Raw genomic sequence first — 26,871 nt, forward strand, 5'->3', positions numbered from 1 at the left:
GTTATCACTTCTGCTCTAGCTACTCCGCACACGTCTGTATCCATTTCCCCTTTACCAGTCCCTCTCTGTGTTTTTCGACGTTTATGCTCCCCATGTAAGTCCAAGCACCTGCTTTGGGTGAACGGTGAACCTCAAAGACAGAAGTTAGCGAATTGTAACGCTGAGAAACAAAGAACCTGAAGACAACTAGCATGTTGGAGTGGTTATAGCTCCAGAAACGCTATGGTTTTCTACCGGATCATTTTAGGTTATCGGTTGTTTCCCTGCTCTTTAATCCCCAAAGCGTGAACATCAGTCACGGAATTCTACCTCAAATGATCCGAGTTGAAATGAAGCACCCCAGCAGACCTGCTGAAAGTGCAGCTGGGCCTCTGGCAGGATCTGACCTTTGCTTGCCATGGCACGAGAATTTCAGGCTGGCACGGCAAGCAGGCAGTGCCCTGGTACCCTGGGGGTCAGACAAACCCGTCAGAGCTGTGTCCGCAGCCTGCCTGTGTCCTGTCACACTGCGCCGTGTGCCTGTGTCCTGCCAGCCCCCGGCTGCCCCGGGGCCAGGTTGAGCAGGCTGTGCGCTTGCACCTGCGCAGCCCCGCGGTTCCGCCGCGCCCCGCCCGGGAGCGGCCGCCGGACAGCCCCGGAGTGCCCGCGGCTCCGCGCCCCGGCAGCCACCCCCCGCACGAATCCCCGGCGCTCTGGGAGCTGGACTCGGAGTGTCTCAGCACTCTCCTCCCCGCCTCCCAAAACGACGCTGCAGGGAAGACGATTTCCCCCTAGTAGTACTCTAATAGGGCGGCTCCTCCCGTTCAGCTGATTTATCGTTGGAGGAAGAGTCTTTATACTTTGGTGCATGTATATGGATTTTCAGAACCTGTTTGCCTACAAACTGATATGTAGGAGGACTATAGCTGTGCTTTCAAGATTTCCCTTAGAGAATGAGGTTACATCACAGGGCAACTTCGTTATGCCTTGGTGTAAGACTCCAAGTCTCCTCTTGCACTCTTGACTTAATTGCCTCGAGTGTGAAGAACAGTGGGAGGACAGAGAGGGAGGGAGGCTGGCTGAAGTAGGGATGCTGAAAGTTGGGACGTCCAGCACCGGCTGCAGCAACTGCCATGTGCTGCTGGTGGCTGCAGTATTGACACTGCCACTGCATAAAAATCTACTTTTGAATGCTCAGGTCCTCGAGGTCTCAATCTCTGCAGAAGAGATTGCATTCTGCTTCTGCAGCAGGGCTGCCGCCAATGAAATTACTGCCCTGCCTTCAAGAGATAGGTGTAGCTTCCACCAAATAACTGTTGTCATTATTGTCATTATCGTTCTCTGGCTAGCCAGCCATTCAGAAAATATATGGGAAGAACAGGCCCTGCCATTTGTCAGGTGTCTGTAAGCAGAAAAAGGTAGGTCTGGTTTTATAAAACTGAGATGAAGTCAGCCTCTGAAACTGGTATCTTGAGGTAAAGGGAACTGTTAGGGAAAGGCTCACAGTGGCAGAGTTGGTTGGGGGGATGTTGAACTCCTACCTAGAGCAGGCTTAATTGTCTTAATGAGCTATTCACAGTTAGAATGTTGTCACTCAAATGAGGAAGGCAGATGGGGAAAGTACAGAGGAAAATGTAAGGTTACAGGGGCTTGTGGTTTTTCTCTGGTATGAGGTAGTCTCTACTGCAGGATGGCTGGGCAGAGACCCTGTAGCACTCAAAATCTGCAAGTGTTTAATATATTTTATGCCAGTATACATCTCATAGAGACTGCTGTTCTTTAAGGATGACATTGGATTTTTCCAGCAAACCAAGAGAGGCTGAGATGAGCAATATGTGTGCACTCCTGTGCTTTTCCCACCTGGCAGCAGGTGTGTGGCAGAGCCCCTGGTGCAGCCCCTGGCAGAGGGACAGGCATAGGTGTACTCACTGCAGCCAGGTTGTGTTATAGGCCCAGGAGAGAAAAACATGCTTACAAAAGAAAAACACAAACCTTTTCATACTTACTCTTGAGTGTTTAAGATGAGGAGAAATCAAAAGAGGTGCAAATTAGTGCTTTTGTGTTTTGAAATATCAGAATTGAAATTCCAAAAATTTGGGGTTGCAAGGTAGAACTTGAAAGGTGGGATGACTCCTGCTGAAAAATCATTTGAATACAGGAATTTTTGGTCTTTTTGGAGTGCAAATCACAAAAGAAAATGTAGTGCAGGTTTTTGACCTGCTAATTCCCTGGACCTCTAACACACTAATTTTTCACTCAGGTAAAACTCAGGGTTTTTTTTTTTTTGTCATTTGGTCATGGGATATGGAGCTTTTTCTCACTATAGCGAGGAACCTTAGTTGTCTGATTTGGAAAATAGCAGATACTGAGTGCCACAAGAGCCAAAATGGTCTGGAGAAGTTTCAGTGCAGGCTGGGCAGGAAGAAGAATCTCTACCTTGCAGCTTCCCAGCTCCCCTGGGTAAGAGTGATGATAAAGAAAAGAATGAGAAAGAGTTTATGCAAAAAGGATGACACACCCCCCAGTTAATAAAATTAAAGAGAGGTGATATTAATTTTCCACAAATCTCAGATTTTGAGACCATGAATGCTAAGATTGAGAGCAAATGTTTGTAGTAAGTATATGTGCTGAAATAAGTATGGTGGCAATGGCATTTCAGCAACAAGAGGAAAGGTGATTTTTTTATGTAATAGCAATGTATCAAAAATTGATATAACTGAGCTTTAAGGACTCTGTCCTTAAAGCACACATATTTGGTCTTCATTATATTCTTCTATATTCCACTTATGTGAGTATAGACATGGAATATTTGTTTCTTCTCTTATTTGTTCTGTACACACAGTTGCCATATCATTGATTATTAGCTGTGCATGTTTATCACATAAATGGACTCAAGTATGAGTCAATTAATAGAGAAGGAAAGTGCTGAAGTTAAGTTTATATTTAGATTGCAAACAATCTTCCTTTAAACAAATGGATAATGCAAAGTCCAAGTCCTTTGACTTTTGGAGCAGGAGCAAATATAAAAATTTGTCCCCAGAGAAAGCTAGAGAAGCTTTCCTATATGCATTTTGTTGTCCTTTAGCATTTAAAAGAGTAGCAGTAGTGGTATCGTATACAGATAATATGGATTAGATACAGATAACATGGATAATTGTGGCTAATCTCTGTTCTAATGATACAGCATGTATTTGATACAGCTCCAGTTGACCTTTTCATGTTACATTGTGTAACTGGCTGATTAGAAACACAAATTGAATGCAATTTATTTGAAAGATTATTTTACAAATAACTGCCATATTGACAAATGTTTTACCAAGCAATGTGATAAACGCAATTTAGAATAAATTAACCATTAATTATATCTACACACTTAATCTTTAAGTTGTTAATATTACCATTCATAGCTTTGTATACTACCAGATTTGAAATGATGGTATAAGATGCTATCTTTATGTGTGATGGCTCAGACTTCAAAAATGTCCTGGCATATTAGGTGGATATTAGGGAATTTTGTGTTTCATGTGAAAAAACTCTCCCCATATTTGTGGACAGTTACAGTTATATCTTTTCATCGCTTTTCATAGAAATTCCCTTTTTGTCCTGTCTCTGGTACATCAGGTATCACGTCTGTCTCTTCCTAGTCAATGGGAGAATCCACAAACTGTATTACCACACCCACAGGCCTCCCTTTCTTGAATGTTTCTTTTGAGCTGACCCATTTGGAATTGCACAGAGTTCTTTCCTTAGTCATATGTAGGTACTTGTTCTCTTGTATCTCTCAAGTGTGTGATGGAGTAGATAGGAGAAGGTATACCCTGGGAATGTTGCCTTTCCTCATATCATTAGTTGTATGAGTAAGCTTGGTCCTCTAACTTAAATACTAGCGATAAGGCTTAGTGACTCTACCTGGATAATGTTTGAGGATTTTTCTAAAATAGTTGTAAATAGTAGCAACAAATTTAACCTGCTGCTTTTCCTTTATATTTCTCTGTATTAATGGGAACTTTTACCACCTGTTTAGTAGTGCACAGAACTGGGTCCTATTTTTATTGTTCAATCTGCAATTTGCTTTCCCTAAGACTGGAAAGCTTACCATCATTCCCATGATTTGATTAGCAATGTAAATATATAGATGAATTGTTTTAATAAATCAAAATGCTTGGGAAGAACATGTCTCAGAAAAAAAAATTAAAGGACTCCTCTTGAACTATTCAGTGCAGTGTTTGGTGTGTTCACCATTAGTTTTTATTACAGACTTGTCTCCCTGGAACATTGTTTATATATTTCTTGCAAATAGGAGACAGGCTTTTCCAGGTGTCCACAATACGTTTCTGCAGTTCTTCTTTGTTCATGCAGGGGCTTTCTCAGCTACCATTTGTTTAATTCACTCCAAATTTCTATGCTTGTATTTAAACCAGGTGACTGTAATGGCCAAGGCACTAAAACTGTGAGCCAGAGCCGAGATTCACTGTTCATATGAAGAGTTTTATTTGCTAGAGCAAGGATTAAAGGATTGCAGCTCAGACCTATGGAAAAAAATCCCTCCAGTTGTTAGTTTAAATGCAGGCATGCTGAGAGTCTCACATGGCATGAAATTCAAGGTTGCAAAAAAGTGTCTTTATTCCAAGGAAGAAGAGTGACTTCAAATGCTTTCCACTTCATCATTTTCCCATTCAGTGTGTGGCTGCTCCAGGTCCATGGAAGCACCCTCCTCTCAAATACTGAGTTACAGATCTTGTAAAACGTTTGTGTGGGGCTAGGACACATTCAGCAGGGGCAATGGCTGAAGCAATTACTATCTCCAGCTGTCTACCTCACTTCACTGATGAAAGGTACAGGGCCTGCTCCAGGGACTCTTTTTCCTAAAATGCCATGGTTTATGGTTTAAGGTAAACTGACACAGATTTTACTTTACATGGAAGCATTGGACTGTACACTGTAGCACAGCTGTTCTTGCTAGAGAGGTTGTTCACACTTTATCCTAACTCTGCCCTTCTGCAATCTGAATGGCATAAATGTGGCTTGTGAACATCACGCCAGCAGCTGGGTGCTCCAGTGCCTTTTGGGGGTCAGTCTCAGTGGTCCTTCTATGTGGCAGAGCGGGGAAGTTAGTGAACCATGGAGTTTAGGGTTATATTCATTGCTCTGTGATAGTTCAGAGAACTGAAGAGGCAGCTGGAAGAGTGTCTGCTGGTTTTACTACACCACATTTGTATCTTGTCTGTGGACTGTGTTAGAGGCTGTGCAGAAGAGACATGCCAAGCAGTCCACTGCTATCAAAGGATTTCCATCCGTGCTCCCACCCTCTTAATACGCTGCATAAAACCGGATGCAGAACTGGCTCCTGCTCTCATAACAACAGCAGTATGTTCCTTAAGTAGGCTTACAATTTTACTAGTTCTGCTTCTGTTTCCTTAATCCATTGCATGTTTGCTCTTGTTGCTCTGCCCTGCATCTTACTGCTGCCATGTTGTTTCACTGTAATTATCATGAGGTACAACAGGTGTGATAAGTTACTAAACTGTTTCTGAAGCAAGATCTTCCCACTACATTATGTGGTTCTTGCTAGTTTTTATTCGTACACAAATGTGGCATTTTGACACAGCCTAAATTAAGTGTTAACAAATAAATCTCCTTTGTCCGTTCAACAGTGGCAAGTATCTGTTTGAAATCTAATTCTCCTTCCCTCACCTCTCTTTTGTACTTTACAGTGCGGGCCAGGCTCCAGCACATATGTTCATACTCAGTGAGTTACTTCAGAGGCAGCCCCTTTCACTTTGATGACACTATTTATGGAGGCAGGCACTGCTCTGTGTGAACAAGGGTATAGCGTCTGACCCTTCGGAAGGCTTGGGATGGCTGAAGTCTGGAGTCAATCTCATGATCTTTAACACAGTTAGATGATTTATTCCTGTTGTTGTCTTTTGTTATCATCCACTTAGTGCAATTAAATTGCAGAAGTCCTGATTTACTAAAGCACTTGAGCACATGTCAGGCTCTAAAAGTTCTTAGACATAACTTTCAGTACACGATTATATCCTGGTGAATTGAGTTTTGAAATAAAACAACCCTTAGGCACACGCGTGGAAATAAGAATATTCCTTTACTTTGCCAAATAGAGATGGCTTGAAGGACACATTTTGTTACTGTGTTGAATTGGGGCCTAATAGAGAACAGCCGTAGTTTTTCAGCTACAAACCACTATGTATAAATCTTGGGGACAGCAATGTTGAAAATAACAGCTATTATCTGCAGAAGCTTCAGTGCAGCTATGGAAACTCAAATGCCTGGCTAACTAAAGTTTGGCTATACCCATAGCATTGTGCAGATATTCTGACATAACGTAGAGTGAAGACCTTTAAACCCATTCAGTATTCAATGCTTTTACATCTGTGTTGTCAGTGAACAAGCCCTGAAGGCACACTGTTCCCAAGTAGCCTGTAGCTTTGATTGTTTCTGTACTATGTTTGGCAGCTGGTAGCCTGGGCTGCCACTATAGAAAATTCTCTCTTAGGCCCTGGTTTGCTGAAATCCATCCAAAGGCATTGCATGCTATTTTTCCTCTCGCTGTTTCCAAAGACTGTTTTGTACACAGAACAAAATAATAACCTTTAATGACTGCTTCATGAGGCCTATCTCAATGGAGTATTTGTTCACAGAGAGGCTGGATTTGGGGATAAATAGCCTGATAGCATCCTCTCCTTTGCAGCCAAGCATCTGAATGGTGCTTGGCTGCAAAATAATTCTGTTGTGATTTCTGAAGCTTCTGGTAGGATCGTGAAACTGTCATCCTTCAAAAGATAATCATGGTGCTCTCTGGTCTGTGGAAAACAGCAGTGGAGTTGTGGATGTGGCTTCACTCTGAAGAAAACCACCTGTCTGTGTGACTACAATGGTGTAACATGGGAACATGTAAATGAGGCTCCCATGGTGCTATCTAGTGAATTCAAGAAAGCAATAGGAGAGAAGGTGCACAGCACTGCACAGTGTGGCACTTGAGTCTCTCTATGTGCTACATCAATGGCCACCATCAGCATAGCAAACCTCATACAAAGTGACGTGCTGGACTCTGCACAAACAAAATCAAGTGTTCAGATTAGCTGTGTTGGCTGGAGGATGGTTGTAGGTTGGCAGTAGAGCTGACCTGCATAATGCTGTGGACAGTTTTATGGGAACAATAAGAGTGTCTCTGCTTAGTCAGAAACCCTTGACGAATATGCATGTGGAGCAGTGACAACAGAATGACTAAAGCCAACTGAGGCCCTGACTGTTCTAGTCAAAGCTATGACCAAGAGGACAAAAGTACTAGGGTTCTAAAGAAGACCATAACTAGATATTATTGCACTTTATTAGATTATTTTAATTTATTTTTTGAGAAATTTTAGATATACCTATAAAGTATTTGACTTAATTCAACAAACTGGAGATTTACATAAGCTGGATTTTTACATGGTCATGCATTTCTTGAACTGTACATGTTAATGTAGAGCTTTTGTTATCCTAACATTGTCAAAAAGCAATAATTGCCATTAAAAGAACCTTCTGAAGTTGCTAGATGTGGGGTAACAGCGGTTGTGCAAGAGATGGTGGTTTAACTTATTTTGTGGTCTAGAGAGTCTAAGGAGTCAAACCGGTTATCTGATATAAATTTAAATGTTTAATGGACTCACTTAACAAATATAACCATGTATTATGTACACTTTGAGGACAGGCTCAGTGTTTATTAGGAAATTATCAAATAAAATGGAGACTTATGTATTACACTATAATCTCATGATATTTTCTTTTCTTGTTATTTGTCTCCTGAATTGTATGTCTATCAAAGCTGGATGATTAAGCTGAGTCCAATAAAAACAGACACTTAGACCCAAGTGGCAAGTAATGTGTGTGGGATCTGGCTTCAGTAGATGTTTCGCTGTGGATAGGAAGGAGTTAAAAACAGTCTGACTCTGGTACAAAAAATGAAATGAGAAAACAGGTTTATTAATTTGAAAAAAAATCAAAAAGCCGTTTTTCCCAAAAGTCAAATTCCAATGCAAGTCCTTGCATCTCTTCTTCCCCTTACCTACCTTAAAATTTTAGAAAAGAAGGGAAAGATCAGTTGAAGAGTAGTTATTATGTATTGGTTATTTTTTTTAATGGCAAGTGATAGCCCTTAGAGGCAAAATGCCCTCCCTTGGCCAAACTTGAGGAACTCTGGACTAGTGAAACAGGAAGATTTTTGTTGTAGAAAATTATTGCTTCTTTTAGGAAGGTGAAAGTCTTACAAGAAGAAAGAACCAATCTCATGAAAGAGAAAAGGGTCTATTGTAAATGGGACATCCTACCAGATGGAGTTCTTTTAGTACTTACAGGCTTCTTCACTATGATCAGAAAAAGCAGAGTGAAATGATGGGGAAGTTCATTGTGCTGCACGCAGATAGAAAATTTCCCAAAAAGGAGCAAATAGAACAGGTAGTAAATAATTTTTCAAGGGCATTTTTTTTTTCTTGGATAATTTATTCCTAGATTACAGAAGCTTATGCAGAATGTCATCACAGAAAAGCTAGCTAACTTTTTAAGTGCTCACCTTAGGCTCTAAAGAAGGTTGTCACAATAAAAGCTTTAATTACGAGGAATACAGAGGAGTTGAGAAAACCTGAATCATCACAAAGTTTTACAATAAATTATTAAAAGTAATGACAGCAAATTTTCAGGACCTCTCTTCACAGTTTCAGAGGAACTGAAGTACAAAACTGCTTAGCTACTGTGGTATAGAGTGTAACATAAGAACAATGATACAGAATCAGACACATGGTGATAGTGACCATGGGAAATGCTTTGGAAAGAGGTTAAAAATAGGACAAGCATGCAGTCCATGCATCCATGTTTCCCTACCACTTTCTCCCAGTCTCCAAGAAATTAAATTGTCTTCCTAGAAAGACATGAGGTCTTTGAATGTATTCGTTGTCAATGTTTTGTGGGTTTTTTCCTCCACAAATTCACCTGTTTACTTTTTTGACACCATGTTGGCTTTTGCCAAGGTTAAGTAAATGGGGTAATAAAAGTCTCTTTTTTCTTCATTCATTTCATAGCCCATATTTCTTGCATTAGAAGAAGTGTTAAACTGCTTCCCATTCACGTCTTCCTTCCCTGTGCTGCTCACAATTTACTGATCTTATTTTGTTCTCCCAGTCACCTCTTTTTCAACCTGAGGAGAGTCCTAATTTTTTTTTTTCATAGAAAGGCTGTTCCAAGCCCATCATCCTTGCTATCCCATTCTGTGCTTTTTCAAGCTTTCAGATAAGATATTTAGAGCATACAATGTTTGAAATGTCAGTGCATGAGTGGTTTATGTATGGTATGAGGTGTAATCCTTAGCTTTAAAATCCTCATTTGCTGCATAATTATGCCATGATGTGCATTTTCTTACACACAGGGCAGTCTGTGTTATATCAGTGACCTCTCTGCAATGTGAAGCACCACATTCTTTTTTTAATGAAACTTCTCCGTTTATGTGGTGAATCATATAGGTAGAGGACTCTTCACCAAAATGGAGTTCAAGATTACTAGTTTTAGAAAGAAAAATCTGAGAGTGGGGTTTTAAGACCATACTTAAGCCCTATAGTTAGTGCTTAATGCTATAGATGCCCCTAATAACTCATAGTATATAGCTACATAATTGTATTTTGTGGCTGCAAAGCACCCAGATGTAGGACTATTATCCACTTTCATGCCAACTCTTCAGTTACTGTTACAAAACATAGAGCAGTCAATCTTGAAAACATCTTAGCTGGTTTATCTGGGCTGTAGAAATTCCTAGTGTTTGAAAACTTTATATATAATCTCTGCCAAAAAATCATCAGCATCCTCTGAAATCCTGCTACCCAAGCATATCATATGTTCAATTTCCAATAATTTCTGCTTAGCTAGGTACAAAATAACAATGGTATTACATGTATTCAGTCAAATACTTTTATTTATAGAATACATATCAAATTTATTTTAGCAGTTTAAATAAGTGAGTTTAATGTCTATTTAGTCAAGCATTACTATGGTGAGGACTTCAATAGATTAGAAATAAATGAATGCAATTAAAGAACATGTCTGTGAAATTTGATATGTCATAGGCATGAATGAGCTGTTTGCACAGCAACTGTAAAGAAATCATTAATGATTAGCTATCCAGAAGAGGTTTAATCAAGGATAAATGGTATAAGACATAGTTAAAAACATTTGCATTGAATACATGGAGATTATGAAATAATAAAAGAATGTTTTGCATCAATACTGACATGGGTACTCTGGGGAAATGCATTTTCTCTTATCTGTGGTGATGTGCAGCTAGAGGCTGAAGCTGAGAATTATCTTAGTAATGTTAGCTATTGTGCATTGATAGAAGGAGGTTATTCCTTCCACCAAAAAGATTAAATTGAACAGAAAAGGATATTCTGCCAAATATGTGTTAGTTACAACAGCATATTGTTGTCCTCATCTTCAGAGCAAATATTCAGCAAAATTAAGGTAGAGATTCTCAGAAGCAATCAGTGCTGGGCTAAATTTGACTCTATCAAAACAAGAAGTCCCCTTGGCAGCCTTGATGGTAAAGTCAGGGAAATTCCAAGTGCTCCCTAAAGTCCCAGGATATGTGATTCATCCAGTGTGGCACCAGTACCCTGTGAGAGGGTAGAGAACTGATCCAGATCATTTGACTACTGCATCAGTGTCTGATGAGTGTTACTGGTATTCAAGGTATATTTTTTTAACACATAAAAATATTAAAAATTCTGTGATGTGAAAATCTAGTCTGGATAAGCACAGTCTGTTGCACTGTTGTCAGTCTGACTTTCTGCAAAGTGAAAATCATTCTACAGGAATATGAGACAACTTAGGTTTATGTGACACTAATTCCAAAAGACATGATGCCTAATTGCACTTGCTGATGCACTGGGGTGACATTGATTTTAATGGACTAGGAAGTCTAGTAAATAAAGGTAAATACAGGTCCTATTTTTTTGAACCAAAGATGGTTATGCATATAGTTTGTAGTGAAAAACTCTACCTTCAGACTGCTGAAAAATCTACCTCATCATGATTGTCCAGAGGCCAGGATGTTTTATTTAACTTCAACAGTCAGTTAGATAAGTTCATTCTGAGATAAGAAACCAGTCATAGAATATATATAAAATTTCTCTCACAGTACTTGCCTAGAGAAAATCCTCAGACATTTGTGTTAAGTGACTCATACAGTAAAATTTGTGATTCAGTTTTTCTGAATATATGCAATAAATTAACCTTCCTGGGTTGGATTGCTTTGTCTTTAAAAGCAAATGTGGAAATATGATATCATGTAAGTGTATCTCATGGCTGGACAAGTTGTAAACTTTGACTCAACAAGATGGAAACAGCCACTGTTGTTCATGCTATTTATGGAGATAAATGGGTGCCTGGAACTTAATGAAGGGATCTGATTAACAGAACTCATACTTCTCTGAGTAGACAAATGGTTTAGCCATGAAGTGTACTAAGAATAAACAACCACTCGAAAGATTTCAAAATTTTGAGGGATTTTCAATTATTTTGGTGAGCAGTAGGTCTAGCCTATGTGAGACTAGTCACTCAAGAAGTTGTAGAAAGGATCTTTGCTGACATTATCCCAATTACTGACAGAACAACTGAGGCAGGGAGTAACTTTGAGTTTGCACAACTGAGTGTCAACTTGGTTTCATAACAAGCAGTGAGGTCCAATAAGTTTTTTTTTTCACTTTGTCCTGAAATTTGGCTTCCTTTAAAACCTCAATGAAACCTTATTCTGACTGGTTCTGAAAGATGCTAAAGGGATTGCATATGCTACTCTTCACAAATCACGTGAGCAGACCGAGGCCTTTGTAAACATTTCTGAGACACATTGTACATGAACCCAGGACACAACAGATGAGGAAATTGTCTGTTTTGTTGTGCCATCTGCTGATTTAGGAAGCCATGAAGATGACAAACAGCCAGAATCTGTTCTCTTTTCACTCATCTGCTGAATGGTGTTCTGTTAGCATTGCATGAGCTGGAGTGTGGAAATGTTAAAAGTCACAGGCATTGTTTAAAAGTAGAAGAATGATATATTGCAGCATTGTGGTCAGATGTGCATGAAAAAGTGCCTGATTTTTGCCACCTTCATGTCTGATTTTAGCCAAACTGCAATAACTCAGAAAAATAGACTGACCATAAATGAGATTAACACCTTTAGTTTAATCTCACCATTTCTAATGCTAGACTGGCAGAAAATCTGACAAATATAATTTTTCTTATTTTTAACTAAAAGAAATGAAGAGTGTGTATGACCCTATCCATAGATTTTTCAAGTAAAACTACAGGAAATTAAGAACATACATCATATATTCAATAGAAATAATAGTGCACCCAATTGTAATTAAACCTTTTCATTGTCATGAACAGTATTTTCTGCTTTGCTTCAGTCAGGTGAGTGATGGTATTCATAATGTAGGAATCTGCTGCACTAAGATCACATAATGCTTTTACTCTCAGCTTGTACTCCATGAGTTATTCAATATGTGTAAGGAATGATGTAGGTGTAGGTTATTCTGTGTTTGTCAAGTTTGGATGCTCCCATGGTACTTTTTCATGCAATGCCATAACTCCACATATGAAAACTGAATTTCTGTTAATAATTCTTTATAGTGTCTAAATTTAATGTCCTTTGAGGGAATTAACTGCACAATAAATGTCTGCCTCTGTTGGTTATCTGTGTATTCTCAGTTACTGCATGTGTACCTTATTTTTCCTTTCTGGCATGCCGTGGTATTGATGTAAAAAGATGCTCTTTCTTACAGTTTTGCATAATTTTCCTTGAATTGAGCATTTTGTCTTCTGAAGATTTTCTTATTGCTATGAAGGTTATGCAGCTTATAACTCTGGATATATATGATCTGTATTCTTGAGTCTGGTTACCCTTCTTAAGTACTTTTGAATGAATCTGGGTATTTATTCTTTATTAATGGGTGTCATTCTTTTGCTTTTTCCTCTGGATACATCCTATTTGTCTGCTGTTTCTGTTTGAGAGCATTTTTCAGGGCTAAAGTTCTCTTCTGTTCCATAGCCAACACTGTATTTAAGTAGGGAGTATTAATATCTTGAAAACTATTTGTGCCTTTAGCTGTCTAATGTTAATGTCTAGTTTCACTTCTACAGTGAGCTAAAGTAGTCCCAAACACCCCCCTATTAACTGAAGAAACACAATTACAATAAAAGCTCATCTTGTCTGTACAGTTTTAGTCTGTCGTGAGCCACTCTGGACTTCCGTCAGTGCTGACTCACCCTTTCCTCATATTTTTCCCTTCAAAAAACCATATTAAAAAAACCTTTCCATTTTCTTTTCATTTTGATGGTGAGGTCTAACCACATGCTTAGTCACCATATTTGTGAAAACTCTCTGGTTTGAGAATTCAGGTTTTGTGGTGCTCTGATACTCCCTCACTGGGTTTTTTTTGGTCTGTCTGCCAGTGATTCATTATCTCTTCCTCAAACTTTGATAAGATATACTGTTACTACCTTGTTTCATATAATAAATTTTGGCTATGGTAGTAGGTAGAAAGTGTGTTCTAAAGCTGAATTTTGAGAAGATTTCACATAAGTGTTGCAGATTCACTTGGCATTCAAGTAATTTACAAACAGATTGGCTTCCTCTTCCAAACATTTTCTCCTTTAGCCCTTGTCCTTCATCATCTTTTCAGCTTGCTATAGTTAGATGTCTTTAGTAAAGAATGTTTTGTACTCAACTTTCAGATGCTTCATTGCAGAGAAATGCAGTTGGTACAGTCATCGATCCTCAGTTTTTTGTGGTGTGCATGTAGTATACCTATAAATACAGTAATTTCAAGATTATAAGCCGCACCGTTTTGACTAAAATTTTGGTCTGAACACAAAGTGCGGCTTATAATAAGGTGCGGCTTATATACGGACAAAGAACAAAAAGTTGCTGTTTTAGTTTGGAGGACAGGTGTCTGCTGAGCAAGGCAGGAGCTTCTCTTTGAAATGGAGAATGTAAACCCCCTCCCTCCAAATTATTATAATTTGAAATCAAGGGGCTTTCAGGCAAAATATGGGAATTAGGAATAACAGTTCTTTTCTAGGGAAATTAAAATAGAAATACAGTACTACAAAGAAACAAACTCCAAACCCTGACAAAGTCAGAGTACAACCTGACACCCCGTCAGGCAGGGTGTTGGTAGCAGTCCCATTAAATGGTGGCTGCATCCTCCTGCAGTGACAGATGTGATTCAGTTGGAGCAGTGCTCCTGTACAAGGTGCAGTTTCCCTCCGGAGGTCCAGTGGTGATGTGGAGAAATCCGGTTTTCCTCTGGAGTCCAGTGGAGAAAGGGCTCCCTTAGTGTCCCAAAACCTCTGTTTTTATCTTGGTAAGAAATGTTGAGCTCTTCCCCCTGGCTGGAGCAACTTCCAATGGGATGCAGTAATTTTATCAGTCACACAGTGAGACTCAATGGGCCATTAGCAGAAAATGACTCCCTGGAGGAAGGATGGGTTGTGAAAAGATAAAGAACAATGCCCCACCTGGTTTCAATGGATGGCCCATTAGCAGAATATCTCCTGTGGAGATAAGGATCACTGCCCCCACCCTCAACAGATGGTGATAGAATAGATACCTTTTATCACACTCTGTATTGTAATGTGCGGCTTATACTCAGTGTGGCTTATAAGCGTGAAATTACTTTTAAGATTAGGTTCAGTCTTTATAAAGAGCATTAAAAGAGCCAGAGACATGGCATAGAGTGGAAATGCTTCTGAGAATTAGATCTGAGAAAAAAATGGGAAGTAGCATATTGTAGCAAGGAGATTCTATGTTTTATCTTCTGAATTTGCTTACAGTGAAGCCTGGTAATCCAGTCTGTAGGTGCCTGATACTTTGACCATACCAGCCAGATTCTCATATGGGGAGGAACGACAAGATAGAGGAAAAATAATACAATTTTTCAACCATGTGCTACCAGAAGCATATGCATTCACATTCTCTGAGGAGTCAAAGAGGACCTAGAATTTTCATCCAACTGTGGAAAGAATGGCTGTTTCCCATCATGAAAAGGTGGAGGTCTTCAATGTGTTTCCCTTTGCAAAGAAGTATCACTTTGGTCTTGTCTGGATTCAGTTTGATCCATCTGTTCTTCATTTAAGAGCTAATTTCCTGTAGTTATTCTGATGTTTTATAGTGATGATAGTTGCATCAGAAAATGAGATAAATAGTAGATTGTCAGCAACATACTGTTAGCAATTGAACACATGCCATATCACTCTCTCTCTCTCAGCAGTCTCATGTAGATAGATGTAGAGTGTATGGATCCCTGTGGGATCCCGAAGGTGAGGACCTTGGAGGAAGAGGCTCATATCCACCACCTTTTTTTTAATTATACATAGAACACAAGATGCTGTACTAGTGTGTGGCTGTGGCTGTGTAATAGAGGATTCAGATGTCTGAGAATAGGAATATGGAGATTATAGTTCCATGTTGGTGAAAGTTTTATAAATTCCTCTAGGAAGTGTCAGAATTTCCATCTGTAGTTGGTATATCACTAGGAGTCCTGCTTTCTCTAATCTTTTGTCTCACAGTGCATATGGATATACTCAAAAATGTTTTCATTTCTTAGTGGAACATCTTTTGCATCTGATATTAAGGCCACTGGAGTCTTCCTCCATGTTTTCTTTCCTTTTTCTTTTTTAACTTCTGGTATTTATCTTGGGCAGTTGCTGATGGTGTTCTAGTACCTCTCTTGGTTGTTCTGAAGGGTAGCTCTTCTAGGACAGGGTTGAGGTAGTATTGAATCATGACTCAGTGATGAAAAAAGTCTGGTATTTAATCTGCAAAGAGAACACAGGAGTTTTCTTTTTCTAAGGGAAAACTCTGCATCTGGCAGCAAGAACTTCAGGTAGTTTTTTAAATATCATATTTTGGATAAAGTTACAGTCTAAGTAATTGGCCGCAAATATGAACTTGTGTTGTTTATTCTAAGATGCAGTGTTCTGGGAGGGTGAGCCCTCACCATAACAATACCAAGAACGTAGAAAAGTAGCACAGAATGGCATGCAAGGTTTTGGTAAGTCTGGTTTCACTGTTTTGTTGGGGTTTTTTTCTGGTCCCCATGACCTAGAAACATCGTAGAGTGTAGTGTCTATATTCTTGAATGCTTGGCCTTTACACATATAACAGCAGACAAGCTGTGTTGGAATGACAGTGTGGTCTGATTGCCAGGGTGGTACTTCTCCCCGTGTTTTAAAACTTTTTCAGTGACACAAGAAGGCAGCAGATGGTTACAGAGTGGCAAAAAACAGAGATGGGAATTTAATGGCAGGAGCACTGAGCTATAGGTTCTCCAGCAAAACCAGAGGTAAAAGGGTTGGTAGGCTCAAAACCAAAATACAATTTTTCCTAAGGTTTTGAAAACTTACCTACTTGGTTTTGATTAATTTTAGGTTTTGGTGGTAATATTTAGTGCACCTGACATTGACAACACAGGACCCTTCCTCTTCTTATAATCAGTCAGGGAGAGTGTGTATATCAGGATGAAACTAATAGTTATTTCAGGGCTATGGATAGAATCTCATGCATTGTAGAAGTTGAGTATGAAGATCATTTGACATCTTTTGTGTTTCATGTAACATGGAGATAATTTCCTAGGAATCAATTATGGAGACAGAAGCTTTGCATGTCAAGTCAAGATGTCTGGATGAAAATTTTGAGGGTAACCATGGGAAAGACTAATGCTTTCAAAATATGTGGGTGAACCATACCTGTCAAAGAGGTCAAAGCAAATCCCCATACTCAAACACTTTTGTAGCAGACAGGATATTTGAAATGCAGATATTGTAGCACAGATATTGTAGCACAGACCTACCTCTATGAAAGCCAAAATTTGAAGAAATTACCTCATTAAGAACTAATTTTGAATTACAAAGCACTGTCTATATTTCACAAATCTCTGTCTGTTATGGACTGGAAACAGCATAGTCAGTGCAGTTCTAATATCAGGGATTTACTTTCATGTGTTCTATATACACAGACACATATACATTGTCTGCATTGCCAAAAAACCTAAGCTTCTTCAACCAACAAGTTTACTTTTTATCTGATGCAAAAAGAAAAAAATGTAGAACTGTGATGAATTAATCTGTTGGTTATGCGGGTTTATCAGTGGCTGCTCAAAGATTCACCCTATTTTACTTTTTTCCATGACTTATGAAGTTTATTCTTCTACCCCTGACTTTCATCTGAAAACTTCAGTGTACTAAGCTGTAGTATGTTTAGGTTGTGATAGAGTTTCTTTCTAAAAAGGCTAGACTCTTATGGCTTACACATCAATATTTGTGTGATTATGGACCAAAATATTATTGCTAAAGCTGAGTAAGCAATTTATTATAAATATAATTCATTAAGTGTTAATCTTTAGGTTAAGATGGGGTATGGGACAATATGTGAATGAATATGTTGCCTCCTTGACTGCTTAAGAGAAGCATTATTCTTCCCTTATTCCTTACTTCTCTACTGATAACACAAAGGAAAAAAAAAGAATCCTTCCTCTTTTCCTCCAGGTAGGTAGGTCAGGAAGAAGCTCTTGCTTTGCTCTCTTTTAATAAATCATTGTCAGAATAGGTTCCGTATGACTACATGAAAGCTGGAGAGCTCATTTGTTACTCCTCTGGGTATCAGCAGACATGCAGATGTGTGCAGAGGAGTGCAGTCCAATGCATATGCCCTCGTTATGCTTAGTAAGACACTGTGAACAATGCCAGTTTTCCTTACTTTCATGTATTCATTAGTTTGAAGAAACTAGTGCCAAACTTCAAAAACTGACATTGTATATAGCATCCCATAGAAAACCTCTATTATTTTTTGAGTAAGGGACAGGCTATTTGCATCACAAGTTTTATATTTATTTAGCTGTTTTCTTTGACTGGTAAACTGGTATAAGAGACAAAAAATGGATGAATAAACACTCAAAACTTCACTGTAGAAAAAAAAATTTACACAATTTGCCTGAAACTTCTTAAACAATGAAAAATACAATCTTAGAGATCAAGTGTTTCCTATTAAAAAATTATTTTATTCAGTTTGTTTAGTCATATGATGTAGGCTGTTATGTGCACCTCACACACACATGTGAACACACACACACACAATACAAACATGGTAAGTTTGTAGTTGAATGGTTATAAGAGTTTTGAGGAAAATGTATCCCATTTACTGCTTAGTTATGTGACCAATGTAGAAATGTAATACAAGTATCAGAAATATCCATCCCATTGCTTTTTATTACTGAAGAAAGTAGATCAGGATGATAACAGCTGGATGCAAAAAGCAATCATATTTCAGTATAAAAATAGTGCTATTGTTTAGCAAGCTATACTCCATAAATGTATTAGGGGGATATACTAGCTTGCCCTGGATGGTTTTTATTCATTTTTCTTAAAAATATCTTTTGTTTCCACCCCCCACTAAGAAGAAAGGAATGTTTCCTATTAAGACATGAAGTGAGTTTGTTTTTCACTTTTGCCTTTCATATAGGGATACTGAATACAAAGGACTACAGCTCTCCCTGGATCAGGTCACTGCCACCAAGCCGGCATTCTCATACGCAAATTCAACTCCGACCATAACGGATAATAGAAAGGGAAGTAAATCTCGCCTCTCAAGCACAAAGTCGAAATCAAGGACATCGCCGTACCCACAGGTAGCTGTCTTTGAAAAACTAAATTAAACATTTCTGAATATCTTGCGTTTGACTCCTACTTTACCCAAGTAACTAGAATGGGCCAAGGAAAGTGTTACTCAAAGGGAATAAAGGATGGGAGGTTATACGAGCTTGAGACAGGAATATGTTTCTTTAAACTGCTTCTAAAAAGCTGGAAATATTTATGTTTCAGCATGCATAATGAATCTTAACAACAATAGCAGCAGAGGGCTCAGAGTTAATGAGAAATGGACAAGTGAAAATGTTAGTTTTGAAATACTTGGTTTGAGAAGACTGAGTTTTGCCATCTGAGAAATCTTGCTTTTTCTCACTTGGTCTTCACTAATTCCAACAAATCTAGAAAGCTGCCAGATATTTGGAAGAAGTTACTACTGAAATTGTAGTCAAGAGGAGTGAGTTTTAATGACGGAAAGCAGTCAGCCAACTTGGTGAATTGGAACAAGAAAATGTGTACTTTTCTGTGTGTAAAGCTTTGAAAGGAAGAAAACAGTAGGAGGTGGTCTTTGGCATCAGTAGCTGCTTATTTTCCCAGATTTCATTTTCAAGCCTAGCATGTAAGGAACATGTCCCAGCTTGGAGAATGGACCAGACTCAGTTGAGTCTGTGAACTGAAACTTATCCAATACATTTATGCAACAGATTTCTGCAGGTAATGTCACAGAACTTGTATCCTTACAATATCAAACTTTTAGCTGAAAAACCATGTTTATTTAAATGACCATGATGCTTACTGATGATACAAGTCCTACTGCTCTTATGCCTCTGCATAAGAGGATATAAATGGATATATAAACAATCTGGATATAAATGTATGCATTCATGATGTAACATTGAAGAGCTATGTATTTTTAAAGAGACCGACATTTAGAAAAATATTTAAGGAGCCTCAATATTTAGCTGATAATGACCTTAATAAGTACAGTTTCTCTGCAGGCACAATGTTTTCTAAATAGACTTCTAAGAGTGTGCAATGTGATCCCAAATATCTACATCACTTCCTTGTTTTCTTTCTTTTTCCTCTCCAAAGTACTGAGGATAAGAATTATAGTTAAATGACATCTGCTTTTGGCACAGGAAATATTTAACTGAGCACCTAGATATGAATTCCTAATTTTAGGAATCTAACATTTGTCAGAGGTTATTACAGCTCATTTGTTCATATGTGTTTCTGTGGGCCTTTTTCTTGAATGCACTACAGCAAAGAATTGTAATCAAACTGTTTAAAAGAATTGGGGAAGACACTACAAATAATTCTAAATTCAGTTTTTATAACTATCTTTGATATATTGTAATTACATTTCATCTTGCCTTATACAGTGCTTTCCAAAGTATTCATTTGCTAGCAGGACAATCCCAGCTGAAGATTTGTTATCCTTCCACATCTATCTGATTTCTGAAAGTAAGACCTCCTTATACTTTCTCTCACCAGAAAAAATAATGAATTAGCAGTGCAGCATTGTGACTTTTGGTTTAGCACAGATTGTTGTCTGAAAGCCCAGGATGCTTAGTCTCCACTTTCATTTTGCATCCTCATTACCAGCTGCCTGATATTAAAGTCACATATTTCATCATTCAAAAAGAAGCAGCCATGCTAGTTGCCAGTATCTTGAAAAATGGTCATGCCATTCATTGCAGCCCATCACCGCAAGTAATGCTGGCAGCTTGGCTTTGCCTCCCTCTCATCCTTCTCCACCACTGAATAAACTGTTGAAAGACTAAGAGAAGCTGTTGTGAAGAACATGCAGCAGGTGGTACAGCCTGTGTCCCTCAGTCTCTTGCCCATGTAATTTGCCAGTTAGTAGAGGAGAATTACAGAGTGACTTAAAAGTCACAGCTGAAGAGCGAGGTCACGGGTTTTGGCTTACACAGGAGCCCGAACTGTGGTGCGGAAAGGAAGCAGGAAGTTTATTAGTAAAATAATGGCAGTGGGCAAAGTACTTAAAGTCAAGGACACTTACGAGATTTTAAATGTACATAATTTCTTTCCCATTTTATTCCTTTCCTTTCCTTTTCTCTTTTTCCCTTACCATTTACTTTGATTCTCTCTTGGAGAGAAAAAGAAGTCTCATGCTTTATTGGGTGTTGACATAGAATCCTTCACCTTGCCAACTGTGTGTCCCTAAGACAGGTACATGAGATGTGAACAGTATGAAAACCATACTAATCAATTTCAGCTGCATTTTTGCTACTAGGGCAAAAATTAAATGTTTCAGACATCTAAGACAGTGCTGACGTTCTTTTCCTCAAATCTTATGCAAAAGAAAACATAGCATAATGAGGATCTTGCAGACTCTTAAGCAAAATTGAGTTCATTAAACTGAAGGCATTGGTCAGCATCTGATTAACGCTGCGTGCTGCTAGGACAATGGGCTAGTGGGTTCTGTGAAACCAGCCTCATGCAGGGGAAGGGCAAGCAGAGAGGAGAGCAACCCAAAATTCATCCTCTAGCTGCAGAGTTTGCTCAGAGAGTTTGAAGAGTGCTTTTCTAGTCCTGTCCCACTAGAGAGGCGCAGTGCTGAAAGGGGTGGTGGGGGGAAAAAAACTAATCAGGCAGATGAAAGCTTGATGGATATTTGCAGAAAAAGGAAATAATGAGCTGGAGAAAAGATGCCTGTAGTCGTCCCCCACAACACCATCATCATCATTGTGAGAGCTTCCCAAAATCTAACCCTGCACCTTTGTGTTCCCAAAAACTAGCTCAGGACCTCATTTATTCCACACACAGGCAATAGCAACAAGACTGGAAAAACATTTTAATTATGTTCATCTGAACTGCTTTGGAGTTTAATGTCCTATTGATGATGATTGCATTAAAAAAATATTCAAATTGCCTGTTGTCTGCTTGCATTGGAAGTGTTTCATGGTGAGATCTGGATAAATGTTTACTGCTTCATATCTCAGCTTAGTTTTTAGATAAAGATATTACAGATATATATATATATATATATATATATGTATGTATGTATCTCATGAAAGCACTCATATGAATAAGGATGTACCCAAGAGCTGTTGGATGGAGGCTTTGGTGTGTATTACAGCATGCAAAAATTTGTGGAAACAAGTGTATATTATAGGTATAGGTGAATATATTAATAGGCAGGTATATAGGTATATATTAATACATCAAATTTCAGAGATATATTGATTTTGTATCTCCTTTAGATGGAGAATTTGGATTAATTCTGCAATCTGTCTCTATTGGGGCATATCGCCCAATGGGGTAAAGATAACAGAATAAGACTGAATTCTAGCCAGCCTGGGTTTTGTTTTGTTTTAATTTCTTCCTGTAGCCTAAAGCTTTGGCAACTTGTAGTGTGTTCAAAAGCAAAGCAAACTCCTCTTTTTATAGTAAACACAACTCCTGGTCTGGTGAAGAGTCACCAGCAGTGGGGGTTATTTTAATAGACATGCTGTATTACTTTAATCTAAGCCTTTCACCATCTGTTGTGCCTATAATAGTGAATGTGAAAAGAGCATATTTTACATTTCAGGATTACATTAGTAAAATGTAAGATAAAAGTGATTTAAAATCATGCATATGTTCTTAGTACAATGCAGCCTGCATCTGTGATTTTTTTCCCTCATGGTTCAGACACAAATCAAGAAAGAAGCTGTTACTGTAGTGAAAGTTTTTCATGGCAGAGAGGACTCTGTGAGGGTTTCACCACACATTTAACGTTTATAATGATAAAAACCTGAGTAGGATGACAGAAAATCATATATTTATAGTATTTGTTGTTTGAACATCTGAGGTGGAGTGTGGAGCAGGCTGATGCTGCTGTGTACAAGTTCTCAGGCCAGTGAGACACAGGAATGGAAGGTCAAGCAAAAGAAAATCACACAAGAAATATTACATTGTCTACTGACCTAATACACTTCCATGGACTCTCACAAAGTAAGCTTCCTTAAACATGGAATTTATATCTTCCTTGTCTCTTTAGCCCTCCCGAAGTTTTTGTTCAAAATAAAATGCATCAGTGATGGCCCACAGACCCTTTCTTTGTCAGTGCTAATCCTGCTGGTGTGCTCTCCCTGTGATTGTACACCGGATTACCACTCTGGAAAACATTTCTGATTTTCAGAGGTGACAATTCCGTTTCCAGGGACAAGCTGGCAGACAATTTAATTTATGTTTTGTTGTTTTTTATGCCAGAAGACAATTCAGAAATCACCTGAAGGGATTTCAGATGTTGCTAGTTTGAAGTTCTTAATCACTATCTGCTGATTAAGTTTTGTCAAAAACCCAAAAGTAATAAATTAGTTTTGCCTTCTGAGTCGTGATAGAAGTCAGAGAGCATATATTAGCAGAAAATAAAGTGTTTCTGCTGAGACATGGCAGGGATTGAAAAAAACCCCAAAAACTGATTTTAATTTGCCATAATTTTCATTAAATCTGATTCAATTTTTTATGGTCTTTCATCACTTGACATATGGGAGCCTAATTCTGACTTGAGAGATAGTGTTTCCACTCTCGTTTCAGTAAAGCAATATCTTTGATCACCCTTTCATTTCTCCCCCATCAACATGTCACACATGCCCATATTTGAAGTCTCCACCTGTCAACATCAGATTCCCAGAAGAGGCAGTGGTTGGACTGCAGCAGTGGAGGCAGCCTGAGGATGCCAAATAGAGATATGGCTGGCTTTAAAGGGAATTACACATATTTTTGTCCTGTGTCTGCTTATGTTGTACCTTAGGAGTAAGTAGTCATATCAAACCTTGGCAGAAAATATGGGCTACAAGCAACTGTCTGTGTTAATTCAATTCTGTCCATGGCCTAGCAGCTGCCACAGGTCAGACCTCAAATAATCTTCATTTAAATGAAGTACAAAAAAGATAAGTCTAGTGTTGTTGGTCTTGGTACATGGTTATATGCCATCACACAGTGCATTTCTCAGATACTAAGCATAAACGCTTTGAGATAATTTTCCTTTCTTTAGGAAAAAGTGCACAAAGGCCTTTTGTGATTGGGTTCAAGATAAATGCAGAAATTCCACAATTTTTCAGGTAAATGAAGATATTCCCTTCAAGAGAAACTATGTTGGGCATTCAAGTGTCCTTAGAAAAAGAGAACTAACAGAAGAATATCTAGTAGAGCTATAGGAAATTAATAGTTTTCAGTTTGAAAGATTCTCTGGCATTTATTATCACAATAAATAGTCCAAAAAAGAAATTTCATTATATTATTATTGGAAATTGATTTTCCTTGTCCTCTTCATGAAAGAAAGGAGTTATTTTTTTAATAAGAAAATAAATGAACTCTTGACTTTTCTATATTTGCATTTAAGCTTATGCAGTATATAATATTTCTACTTAACTTTTTAAATTAAAAATTTCTGGTTTATACAAGTAAAATACAAAAAGAATGTTAAAAATAATTGTAAAATTAAAAACAGATTAAAATATATTTTTCTATTTTTTGATTTTTCATTCTAGATAAAATTTACTAACTGTTAACCTTGTTAATAATTTCTAATTTTTTGGTTTGGAAACTTAATTACCTACACATTTTTGTAAAAAAGTTTACAATAGTTCAACTGTTCTTTATGAAAGTGTCTTTGTAATTAAGCAGTTTGTAGATGTTATATCTGAAAGGAAAATACAAGGGACAGATGCTCCAGTTGATCACATAACACTGTGGTGGCTGAATAAAGTTCATAGTTAGTGTATGTTGAGTTACTGGCATTTAAAAGAGCCCTTTTGTGACTCTGTAACTATCTAAACTTCATGAAAATTCATGCTTGTCCTTTCATCTCTAAACCTTTGTGATGAGTATCATGGTACTAACTTTCTGACCTCCTCCATTTCTACTATAGGCTTGTTGCCTATGGGTATTCTGACAACTAATAACAAAATATAATTGACTTCCTCAAAGCCATGACCCCCTCTTTCTTTCCTTTAAATAACCTATCACATTCACAACCTAAACAGTATTCACAAATATAAACTGGAATACTGAAGAAATGCCCAATTAAATGCCAAAAACTCTACTGATGTCGCACAGATGGTTTAAGTTTCTTAAGTCAAACATCTGGTAAGTACTTTCGATTGGTAAGTGCATAAAACCTTGATCCTGGCTGATAATGAGGAGTTTCATAGCAACTTAATCTAATGAAAAGGAAGGTAACCGTATGTTAGGCCTATTAAAAGAAAAGGTAGAGTGGGCATATGGAAGGTGAGTGATGGAATGGGAGAATTCCAAGGTTTCATGTTGTAATACATTGATTTGTGACATGAGTGTGCAGTGCTGAAGAGGTGAGCATGTACAGCTTTGGTCTCATCCCAGTCCATGATCATGGGTGAAATTGATTTAAAAACGTTCCGTGAAGTTTGGCAGTTCCAATAAATAAAAAGATTTAAAAATGAGATAGCTAAATCCTAGGAGGTTTAATAAATATTCTTTTCATTTCCCAAAAGGTATCTAAAAGTTTGAAGCATTCATTATGAATACCTAGAAAAATGTGACATTTAATTTAACCCTTACTTCTATCTAAGCAAATGCTCATGTTCTTATCCTGATTAATTCTCCAACTACCTACTGGTTGTTTTCTTGTGTTGGGAGTGCCCTGTTTTAGTGAAGGTGAAAAATTCTCACTCTGTCTGCTTTGGTTAGCAGTCACCTTTACTGGAAATTAGTTTCTGGCTTTTCCTTGTTCCCATATTGCAATAGAGCCAGGATTTTTAGCTTCCTGCCTATCTGCCATCACTGTAGAGCTTTACTTTACAGAACTGTTGGTAGTGCAGGATTTACAAGAAGCTTTCTTTTCCCTACTATTAAGAGGAAAGAAGTTCGAAGATACACCTCCAAGTAAGAAAAAAGTTGACAAACAAAATATGAGGAAAAGAGAGTGAACCCTTAGAAAAGAACCTTCAAATACATTCAGTTTCAATTTGACATGTGAGAATGCTCCAGAAGCAGTGTTATTTCAGTCCCTTTTGGAAGTGTTTTGCTGAAGTGCATTGGAGCACTTTGGCTGAGCATAAGCACAGCTTTCAAAGCAACAAGAAAAACCTGGACGTTCTAAAAATATATTGATTTGCAACACTGATGTTGCTGAGGCTAATATTACACATCATAAAGGAGATGGCTGTTAAGGGGTGACATGGGATGTTTTAGATTTTCATGAGGTCTGTTCTGTCATCTGTGAGTTCATTACAGAGTGTTGTACAGGAAAGGACCAGGAGCCCAATCAGAAGGTGCAGACATGTGGGCACGCTCACAAAAAACCCGCTATCACATGCACTCTCTGCCTTCCCAGTGCAGTTACTTGCAGATTTCACCCAGGTGTGGTAATTTCCATGCTGCTTCTCCTGTTTTGCAGTATTCTGGATTTCACACGGAGAGATCCGAGTCTGACCACGAGAGCCAGTGGGGTGGGAGCCCACTGACAGACACAGCTTCTCCCCAGCTCCTGGAGCCTGCAGACAGACCGAGCTCCCAGCATCACGATGTCTCCTGTGCCTACAGACAGTACTCAGACCGCAGCGCGCTCTGCTACGGTTTTGCACTCGACCACTCCAGGCTGGCTGATGACAGGCATTTCCACACTCAGGCCTGTGAAGGAGGCAGATGCGAAGCTGGCCGCTATTTCCTTGGCACGCCGCAGCCGGGAAGGGAGAGCTGGTGGGGTTCTCGCTCAGCATTGCCTCTGACTAAGTCATCCCCTGAGAGCAGAGAAGCGTATGAGAACAGTATGCCCCACATAACGTCAGTGCACAGGATTCATGGTAAGACATAACAAGGATTTGCAGAAGCAGCACCGTCTCAGCTAAAGCAGCATGATATACAGAAACATACAGCTGTTTATGTGAAAGATGGAAAATGAGATGTTTTTGATGTATGTTCTTGTCCCAGAGATCACATCTGTGGAGATGAGGAATACTTAAAATTCAAGTCGAGTTTTATAGTCTGGCTTATATCAAGTAAAATATAATTTTGCTGTATTTTCATCAATCTGTGAAATCAAGGTGGAAACATGTGACTGGGGAGATTTTAAGCATGATCTTAAAGATATAAACAAAACAATCCACTTGATAGAAAAGCAGTTTTTATTTGACTTAGGATCAAGACACTTCAGATGGAACATATTTAGCAAAAAAATAGAGCTAAATCCAAGCTAGATATTAAAAAAATTTTGAA

At 38.4% G+C, this 26,871-nt stretch overlaps 1 protein-coding gene across 2 annotated transcripts in view; it reads left to right on the forward strand.

Moving 5' to 3' along the window:
• Positions 1 to 26,871, forward strand: part of SIM1 (SIM bHLH transcription factor 1) — a 52,689-nt gene that overhangs the window by 17,034 nt on the left and 8,784 nt on the right. For both annotated transcript variants that reach the window (XM_033056436.1, XM_033056437.1), the window contains exons 10-11: positions 18,545 to 18,710; positions 26,054 to 26,459. In XM_033056436.1, the coding sequence (XP_032912327.1) occupies positions 18,545 to 18,710; positions 26,054 to 26,459 (572 nt within the window). The remainder of the gene's footprint in view (positions 1 to 18,544; positions 18,711 to 26,053; positions 26,460 to 26,871) is intronic.

This window comes from Catharus ustulatus, chromosome 3, assembly GCF_009819885.2.
Source record: "Catharus ustulatus isolate bCatUst1 chromosome 3, bCatUst1.pri.v2, whole genome shotgun sequence".
NCBI classification, from domain to species: Eukaryota; Metazoa; Chordata; class Aves; order Passeriformes; family Turdidae; genus Catharus; species Catharus ustulatus.